This window comes from Pistacia vera, unplaced genomic scaffold (assembly GCF_008641045.1).
Source record: "Pistacia vera cultivar Batoury unplaced genomic scaffold, PisVer_v2 Contig578, whole genome shotgun sequence".
NCBI classification, from domain to species: domain Eukaryota; kingdom Viridiplantae; phylum Streptophyta; class Magnoliopsida; order Sapindales; family Anacardiaceae; genus Pistacia; species Pistacia vera.
The window spans coordinates 1,049,253-1,059,945 of record NW_022196421.1 but is presented as its reverse complement, the minus strand read 5'-3'; the positions used below and the strand labels follow the sequence as shown (position 1 = coordinate 1,059,945).

Below are 10,693 nucleotides of genomic sequence, written 5' to 3'. Positions count from 1 at the left end.
TATATTTGCATGAAGTTAGATATTAAGAATATTTATAAGAAATCTTATGAAACTTCGTAAAAAAAAAATCTGAGCCACTATAATCATTTAACAAATCATAAAACATGCCAGCAAATGGAAACCCTGTTAAGTCATTTCAGAATCAGAAATGACCACGTTTTTCTATATGTTTATCACAGAGAGGGATCAAAATCAAGTCCAGGAACAAAACTGACCACAATCTGAATTCTTTGCTTATTTTTTTAATCATGGCATAGACCTCATGTTCAAGAAGACAAATGGAACTCAACTGAACTGGCAACATATATTATCATTGAGTTTTTCTAAACTTTGAACAATTGTGCAGCCAAAATTTGGGGAAATAATAGACACTGTCTCTGGAGATATTGGAAGTTTGGAACACCTGAACAGCAACTGCATCTTTAAACCAGTCAGGGACACCATCCTTGGGATCTTTCTTATTGTTGTTGTTGGGTATGTAATTTCTTGCTTACTCTTGATATATGAATATCAGTAAAAGATTTACTTGTCTATTTCTTCCTAATCTGCTATTTGTTTAAACAATTCTTAATTAATTTTAGTCTCCCATACAATACTTTTAGGCGTCAAATATCATGTCCCAACAATAAAATATCATATTACCTTAAGGATTCATACTGTGTAATATTTGGGCAATCAACAATAAAATATCATATTCATAAGCTTTATTTTTTAAAAGATCATTACATTGTTTTAGGCAAGCAGCACATTCCAAAACCAGTAGAAAGATTAGTCAATTAGATGCCATTATGTAGAAAAAACGATATACTCTACCTGCTTCGTGAATAGATTTCAGCTGTATTGCTATATATGATTGATGGACTGATGAAATGATTTATACAGACAGATTATCATTATATATATATATAAAGCAGTGTCTTATATTTAATAAAATGTATCAAATTAAAACCATTAATATAACATATTTGACACCCTTTATGATATATTAAATTGTACGATGTAATGCCTGATTTTGACAGCCCTTTTGTGCAGTTTCGGGCTGAGTTGACTTGATAGACAAATGGTGCCATGAACTTGGTTCGCTCTTGTATAATTGTTACTATCTTTTATTATACTGTTGTTGCTCCATTATAAAATTTTTGACTCTTGTATTGTTTGTACTTTCAGTATCTGGTTTGCAATTTCTGTCGTAGATCCTGCACATGCACATATGGAGGGAAAACACCTATGTCTGCTTCAGCCCAGAACTTCACCTTTCTGTCATGGAAAAATCTTGAAGCTGGTCTCTGAAATAGAGAGGCTTTGCCTGCATGCTTTGGTCTTGGGTAGACGATTAGGCTAAATTTCTTGCATTAACTTCTTATTTAAGTATGCAGTATGTTTTAGGATTATTATTTTATATTGTAAGTTCATTCATCCGCACACAGGAGAAACTATACATTTTTCCCATGCCTAATCCCTCCAGATTTTGCACAGATTTTGAGCTAATTTGGGGAATTGGCAGTTTGGCACCTGTAATGTATTTACCTTCAATCTGATTAACTACTTACATTTAGAAAAGAAATAAAAATAGAAAAGAAAAATACATCAATAGCTAGACCTGTAAATTAATAGACATTTTTTTTTTTTTATCAAAACAATACGGGATATGGGATGATAGTAAAAGAAAATTACAAAATCCAATTATTGGAATATGTGTTAAAAGTTATTTTTGAAATGTATTAAAATTGATATTACAATAGGAAATCTTTTTATCATAACATATAAAAAAAAGACAAAAAAAAATTTTATTAATAAAACCGGTTTTTAAACCGGTTAACCGGATTGCAAACTAAAAATTCGGATCAGTTTGCAAACCGGTTTATGCAAAATCTGGACCGGTTTTGGTTTGCAATATGGCTTGAACCGAAAAACCGGTTCGATTACAAAAAACATGCATCCGGTTTGGTTAACCGGTTTTTTGTAGCCTTAGTATCAACACCATTTCCACCAGTTCAAGGAACCAGAGCTCACCCAAGAATCAAAACCAGAACTGAGATCCGAGTACCCGAGTTGGAACCAGTTTAAGAATCTGAGACTTAACTGAAATTTTAGCAAAAAATAGGGGCTGTTTGTAATTTTATGTTTCAAATAACAATTTAAGGTTTACGAATTAGGGATTGGGGAATATTGAATGTTTTTTTTAATCACTTACTACTTGGCCGCCATGTGAGGGCCTTGCGGCAGCCAGATTTGGTCATTGCAAGGCCTACATTCGACAATGTTTAAAGGGGAGCATAAGCAAGTTCAATGGTTGAAACCTCTATAATCGATCGATGGGAACCTCGAACTTGTCTAGGGCGGGAGCAAACTCATATTAGGCACTGCTACAACATTAATTGGTACAAGGAAGAGGCTCGGTGGCAAAGATCAATCAATCTTAATCCATCAGTTTTATTCCCTCGACTTCACACTGAGTCAGCAACAGGACGCTAGACTTCGCATCTCGATCAATCCAACACAATTGTTTGCGACCCTAAGTATGGAGGATCGTTGAGCCAACCTCAGCCTGCCCAATTGATAATCACTGATAGTTCGGTACATAAGCCCATGACCTCTATAGAAGACTTCAACTTCGAATTCCCTGCTTGGATTTATTGTGTAACGACGACTTCAATCACTCATTCAACTCCATTCACACCATTCCAATAGACAGGATCAATTCCTCACCAGTGGTCCAATACAATCAGCTCGACTCAACCTGTTGCCTCGAGTTAGAATCCTTCGCAGTTTGTAATTGCCAGTGCTGGTCTGATCTCTAAGATTGGGACTCCTTTAGAACAAGCTATGGCGAAAAAGCTCCACTACAAGAAAAATGCCTTTTGGCATCTAGCAAAATTAGATGCAAAAAGTAAAATTTAGATGCTAAATCTCTTTCACGTCTAAATTTTTTAGTCGCCACGCAGTTGCGAAATCACTGTCACAGAAAGTATGGGCGTCTAAATTTTTGGTTAGTCGCGGAAAGTTTTTTTTTGGCAACTAGCAAATTAGTTGCTAATTGCTGGTTAAAATAGTCCCCCTGCTTAGACGCTAATTGTTCAAGGGTAATTTGGTAAAATTGTATCGCGACTAATCAATTAGTTGCAAAATGTACCTTTTAGTGTCTAATAATTTGTCGCGAATGCCACAAAAATTAGACGCTGAAGGTGTAAGGGTAATTTCGTAAAAGGTTTTCGAAACTATTTTATTAGTGGACGAATGTATCTTTTGGTGACCAAAATTTGGTGGTTAATTCTAATACTTTTAGACGCTGAATGTGGAATCCAAAAGGTTTTCGCAACTATTTTATTAGTGGCCGAATGTATCTTTTGGTGACCAAAATTTGGTGGTTAATTCTAATAATTTTAGACGCTGAATGTGGAATCCAAATGGTTTTCGTGACTATTTTATTAGTGGACGAATGTATCTTTTGGTAACCAAAATTTGGTGGTTAATTCTTATAATTTTAGACGTTGAATGTGGAATCCAATTATGATAAATTACTGTTTGTAGCTGAAAAATTAGTTGTAGAATGTGTTTTTTTTTTTTTTTAAGAAAATAATTAGTGGCAAAAGCATTTTGTATTAACCTAGTTTATACATTCAACATCAACAAAATAATCCATCACAATATAAAAATCTGAACACTAACATCAAATATCATATTTTCATACATATACATATTTATATATATAGTCCATACATGGATTTTTATGCATTAGGAGCAATAAAAATCCAAAATGCACTATCAAGTGTGCATAACCAAAAAAAAAAAAAAGTATGCACCCATATTTTCATCACTAGTTATCTATCTGTGCATAACTAACAGAAAATGCCCACCCCATGTACACCATCTAACAGATATATGCAAACAATCCTAAGACGATGGTCCTACCCCCATGTCAAAATATATATTGCCCATATAACAAAAAACTAACCATCAATATCTAGAGCATCTCAAGTGTCACCAGTTGAGGTTTTCGAAATAGCTGTAGCTGATGAGGACGAGTCTTCAGCAGTTGGAGATGGCGATGGCTGTTGAGTTGGAGCTTTATCAGATTGTTGTAGTTCAAGGGCTATAGTTAGCTGTTTCATCATCTCCAACAGGATAAATTGTTGTTGTTCAAGGCTTTTTATTTTCTGTTTTTGTTGATCAACTAAGACGAGCTGCTCCTCCAACTGTTTAATCTTATTTTCTTGTTGTTGCACTGTGCACCTTAACTCTACTTCTGCTGCTATATCATGATGCTCAGAGTGTGAAAATGCAAAATTTTGATTAAATCCGGAAGCTTTACCCAGAACTTCCTCACATATTTCTGCTTCTGTTTTTTCACTTTCCCCTGCTTGTGTTTCATCTTGCAACTCTATCATTTTTTCCTACCATCAATTCAATGCATAATCAATAAGTCATGAAATAATTGTATAGGACCGATAATTGAAAGATGATCAATTTACATATAGCTCTCTTGCTTGTTCATTAATGCACCCTTTCTCGGCACTCCAACGAGTGTCATGAAATAATTGTATAGGACTGACAAATTCCCCAAGTTGGTTTGCCTTAACAGTTCATATAGTCATTGACCACAAATTGAAATAAAATTAGTAAACAGGAATACAAAGTTGTATATTTGTATAGGTGAATAATATTAAATATCTTTTCCTTTTTGTGCTAAATAAAGTTCTTGGAACCATCGCGGTGGTTACACCTCATCTTCGACCGGTTCTTAGAATAAGTTTTTGACCATGCCTAACACCACAAAATTTAATATTAAAATACAATACATATATAATAACATTAAAAGCTATGTTGACCTTACCTGAAACTTTTCACTAGAAAAAAGGTCACAAAGATATATCCAATCATCAGGATCTTTAATTTCTTCAGGTCTACTCTGTAATGCTTCCTCCTTAGTAGCATATGCTTTGAATTTCTTGTGTAGGGCACTCCGAAAGCTGTTGAATCTCTTACACAGTTTATGCTTCAGCCATTTGAGTACATGGGGCTCCGTGACATCGATGTTAAACTTGGTCTAAATTCAGCAATAATGTACATGCATTAAACTTATATGGGTATTATATATTATTTACATAAGGAAGTATGACAATATGGATAACGATATGAAAGACATTATCGTGATACAAGCAATCATTTGTTTTTCCACATCATATGGAACTTTCTTCCAAGTAAACACTCTAACGGGGACATAGTTCCTCGCAACTATTCCTACCTCAGTACTTAACTTTGATGCATTTACTTCAGTTGGTACTCCATCTTCTTTTTGAAAGTCTACATGCAACTTCGACTTCGCTGTTTGTATGAGTCTTTCACATCCAACTCCTCTAGTCTTCCCTCTCACGTTCTTTGCCACAATATTGGCTACAAAATCAAAATAATACATCATTAGTAAATAATATGTTATCACAAGGACTGTTTACATGTTGGTAAAGTAAATTGGATTCTTAAATTTTAAACAAACTGTTAGTGTATATTAGTGTATGCCCTAGAAACCATTCGTGTTGTCGGTTTCAGAGCATTTTGTCTTGTATCTATATATATATCATAAATAATAGAAGAAAGAGTTCTTCAATTCATATATGTAAATTGCTTCCTTTATTCAGTCATGCATTGAAAATAAAGTATGTATATGAATTGTCAAGATGATTCATTTAATAGGTAAATGAATTATCGAAAAGGGTTCCCTACGGAAGTAATATAAATTTGGGCAACTATATTGCACAGTAGGCATACCGGATGCTTCCGAAAGATATCATGAGTTGATATAAGTACGGATGACGATGATAGTCATGTCACTAGGGCATTGGTATGGATTAACGGTTGGTGAACTGTTTTTCGAACGTGACCGAATAACGACAAATCACTTGGAAAAGCATGTAGTCAATGATTTATCGTTTGGTTATATCAGTGCACGATGTAGTCCTTTGACCTGAGACATTGTAGTCGGATCCGATATGGATGCGTATGGTTCATACGGTGTATAAGTACGAGACTAATCATGTTTCGTACAATAAAGCCTATTTGGTCATGCGTTGTTCATATGCGGAAACGAACGATGGTCAAGAGGGGATCCATTGACTCGGAAATATAGGATCGGGAGTACCGCTGACTCCATCCGGATTCGAGTTCCTAGACGAACATCGATAAATGTCGGAAAACTGAATCTCTGGCCAGAGTCTATTATTAGTCATACAAAAGTAAGTTTGTGATGACAAGTTCCGGACATATTGATCGACAATTCGGTAGAAGATCGAGTTTAGGATTTTGACGTTCCATGAATCCATACTCGATTAGGATATCTCAATGGAGGGACTTTACCTGCATGGTACGTATGATCTGAAATGGGTTCGATGAAGTATTTCTTCATCGTGGTTTAGGGACTATGGCACATTGCTAGATGTTTACCATAGTCGTTGGGCCTCCGGACAGGTTTCCGGATTCATCCAGAACCGGCTCACGGCTAATCCACGGTGGACCTACATGGTCACACCAATAGCCTTGAGAAGTTAGAGAAGGATGAGAGAGAGAAATGATTATCCGAAGAGGGCTAGCACCTTCCGAGGGTAATAACGGGATTTCTATAGTAATAGTTACATAGAAAACAATTTGTGACATTTTAAGGGTTAAAATGGTCAAGCAATAATTAATTATATTTAATTATTATATCTTAAAGTGTTAAGATTAATGAGATGAACAAAAATAACCTTTTAATAGTTAAAGGGTAAAAAGGGTAAATTTATGGGTTGTTAATGTAAACTAGTTTAGTTTACATGGGCCCTTGAATAATATTGATTATTCAAAGGGTAGCATATTAAATTCGTGGGGTCCCTTTATAAAATAAGATTTTATTGGGCTTGGAAGTGAAAAATAAATAATTGCAAAATAGCCCAAGTATATATAAGTGCAAAAGGTTGCATTTTTGTTCATTATTCACTTGTTCACTCAAACACAAACTAAAAGCTCTCTCTCCCTAGCCAAGGCCACTCTCTAATCCTCTCAAGGTGGTGTTAAAGTGTGGAGGTTTCATCCTTTTAAAGCTAATCTTCATCAATCCAAAGCAAAGGAGTAGGTATAATCTCTTTTCCAAGCATTGTTTGAAAACCGGTTTTAGAATCCATGCTTTCATGCTCTCATTCTCCATCTCCACCACTCTTCATGCATGCTGATTCTTTCACAAAAATTGGAGACAATATCTAAAATCCAAGTATATATTTCAGTATGCTTATGTTAACCAATATCATAACTTTACCAGTGTTTGCAACAATTTCAGGAGTCGGTTCAGCACTCTGATTCATTCAAACAACCTTTGCACGTCTAGCTAAGGTCCTTCTTGTACTAGGAGCCATCTTTGGAATCTGCAAACATCAACATAAGAGAAAAGATACTGACTTGTGTGGCCAATGTGCAAAGCCAAATTAGTTTTTTCATTCTTTCATTGCTTTATCAGAGTTTGTTGTTAGTAGCTGTTGATTCAGTTTCATTTTCAGTTTTTAACTTTTAGAACTGAATCTGTAAAGTCTCTTGATAAATAAGCCTGATAATATACATCACATAAATAAATTGACACGGTACCTTTTGACAACTTATCAACTCAAATTTCAATTAAGAACACAATTACATAAACATAAACCCTCAAAGAAAATTCAAACCCTATCAAACAGAAAAATTTCAGTGAGTTTTCTAGCTGCAAGTTTTCCCAGCTCAATGTTGCTATGTTTCCTGCATGCACTAAGTAATGGAGCCCATACTTGAGCTTGTACTTGGACAGGCATCTCTTGGATTGTTTTCAAAGCCAAATCAAACTGACCAGCTGTGCCAAGAAGATCTACCAAGCATACATAATGCTGTATGCTGGGTTCTATTCCATACTCATTCTGCATACTTCGAAAATACCTTAATCCATCTTCTACCAATCCGGAATGGCTGCACAACGATAATAAGCTTGTGTAAACCACAACATTTGGCTTTATACCTTCTGCTTGTTGCATCTTATGAAAGAGACTGGAAGCCTCATCTCCCATCCCATGAATGGCATAGCCATTTATCATAGTACCCCAAACAGCCAAGTCTTTATCTGACACCCTCTCAAACACTTCTTCTGCCTTGTTTATGCTCCCACATTTGGGGAACATATGTATCAAAGTGGTCAGAACTTGCCTACTAGACTCTAGCTTGTTTACCAGATTTTTCTATAATCAATAGGATACAATGTTCTTGAAAAATAGTAATCACCCAAACTCCCATATTCTTTTAATATAATTCAAGAACCAAATTGTTCATCACAAAATTACTCAAATCACCGAGAGCAAGAATTATAACCAAAGAATCAGAAACTGCTTGAAAACACAATAATCATAGAAATATAACTCTCTCTAATTTGTTCTAGCACTAAGAAATTCAATACTCCTTCAGTCAATATATCATTCAACCAGTTCTACATCCCCTTACTTTTCTATCCAAAACTATATATTTCCATAGCCAAAAAAAATAAAAGTACATTATTAACTTTGACTTGTTAAAAGTTATCAAAATCCCATAATCTGCTGGTTCAATTATCGAAGGAATTTCATTCTCTATAGTTCGGTCTAACACTAAAAAGATAAATAAACACCAAAAAATGTATTAAAGATTCAACAACTAAATTCTAAATCGTAACCATCCAAACACTTCTCTCAGAGGCATTTCACAAACACATAACAAGTTCTCTGCAAACTTCCAAAATTAACGCAACTCATCACCTAGCCTCCAATTTCGGAATATCTAGCAAAGTTAACAAACTCACAAAGAATTCAAACTAAGAAACAAAATAAGAGAGAGGGAAAAAAAGGAATTTTTAGATTTGGAAAGAATGCATACCTATACAATTGACGAAATTAGGTTTTTCTGAGTTTCGTCTTTAAATGGAGAGGTGTAGAATTCAAATGTGAATTAAGCTGCAGAAGCAACTATTCTGTAGGGTTAACGAAAAGATGGCTGTGAGGTTTATGACAACAAAGAGAAAATTAATTCGATTTTAAGTGGTGCATTTGTAATTGAATTACAAATTTGGGTGTCAAGAAGCTCGATGGAATAAAACCTAATTTATGGTAATTTGGATAAAGGATAAAACCTAATTGAAAGGAAGTAGAAAAACTGACCTTTGAAGAAGAATCTTGCCTGGGAATTTCCAAAGGTTTTAGTCGTTCCTCCTTGTTTTATATTAAACACTTTCAAAAAAAAAAAAAAAAAAAAAAAACCTTACCAAAAAATAAAAGTAAAAGGCACAATATGAAAATAAGGAGGGGAAAAATATAATCTTCATCTTATTGAAGTGTAAATATAATTTTTAATTGAACAACAACAATAGACTTAACCTAATTAAATAATAATAAGGTTCCACATAATTAAGGTTAAACAATATCTTATTAAATTAATTTATAATTAGTAATGTATATAAATTATTTATCAAATTATTCACATTAAAAGATAAATTACATAATTATGATGAAGAAAATTAAATTTAAAATTTAAGATAAATAATTTGAATTATAAATGATGAATAAGATAAAAATCTATAGTGGGTTGTTACACAAGCCAAATAGCTCACGTGATTCACTAGTTCAATTTTTATAAGCAAATTTAATTCTTATATAAACAATACGAAAAGATATTGTGAATTAAATCACGAGTGGTTAAATCAATGCAATTGTACCTTGAGAATGATTATTAAATCATAAGGAGATGAGAGACATTAAATCCTACCATTGCTAAGCTCCGTAATGAATTCTTTATTTCTTGTTCATAGAACAAACTTGCAAATTGATTACTGATGTGGAAGTGGTAGCAGATGAGTACATGGAGCTAGCTGAGATCAGACACTCAAACAGGAGCAATATTTTGTTTTCATTATTTCATATATCTACTTTTTTTTTCTTTTTTATTAATGTGTGGTTATAATAAGTTATTAATTAGTTGAAGAAACATTTGTAAGATTCTTAGGAAAATTGGAGCGTTATGTTCGTAATAAAAGTCGACTAGAAGGTTCTACTGCAGAGGGGTACATTAAGGAAGCGAGTCTAATATTTTGCTCGACATATTAAATTGTATTGAAACTAAGCTTGATAAGTTGGGAAGAGTCTTTTAAGTTAGCTATTTGGTTGAAGGTCATAATTTATTATTGACCTTAGTTGTGTGATAAACATAGTTTAATTTGACTATAACTATTAATTCACAGTAATAAAAATATATTACTCATGGGATAAATTAGAATATCTATAGCTGCATACTATAAGGATTGTAACATATTAATTTTCACATTCTTTATTTTACTACAAATTCAAATAATTTATAGCTAATACACAAATATTAGTATATATTTTAACTAGTAGCTAATAATGATACTAATATTTTTACTACCATGAAAATAAAATTTGTATGCTAAAAACTTAATAGCTATAAATTTCAAATTTTGTAGCTAATTCACAAATAATAGTATATAGTTAAACTCGTAGCTAATAATGATAAATCTACATGTAAATTAAATGTTTATAGCTAATACATTAATTAGCTACAATTTAAACCATAACTAATACATTGTAGCTAAATGACTAGTTATGGCCACGATTTAACAAGTTAAAGCAAGAGAGAATATTAGCTTTGAGGGAGGAAATCTTATTACTAA

General features: G+C 33.4%; 1 protein-coding gene across 1 annotated transcript; it reads right to left on the bottom strand.

The window, feature by feature from the left end:
* Positions 1-7,328: 7,328 nt before the first annotated feature.
* On the bottom strand, positions 7,329-8,165 carry LOC116109330 (pentatricopeptide repeat-containing protein At5g66520-like). The gene is made up of 2 exons (XM_031395562.1): positions 7,683-8,165; positions 7,329-7,388 (listed from the first exon to the last, which is right to left on the bottom strand). Exons 1-2 carry the CDS (start codon positions 8,163-8,165, stop codon positions 7,329-7,331), a joined length of 543 nt encoding a protein of 180 aa, XP_031251422.1.
* Positions 8,166-10,693: the final 2,528 nt, after the last annotated feature.

Coding starts and splice junctions, on each gene's coding strand:
- LOC116109330 (XM_031395562.1), bottom strand. CDS start 8,165: ATGTTCCCCAAATGTGGGAGCATAAACAAGGCAGAAGAAGTGTTTGAG. Junction 7,389..7,682: donor AAATTTTTCTGTTTGATAGG/GTTTGAATTTTC, acceptor TGATGTTTGCAG/ATTCCAAAGATGGCTCCTAG.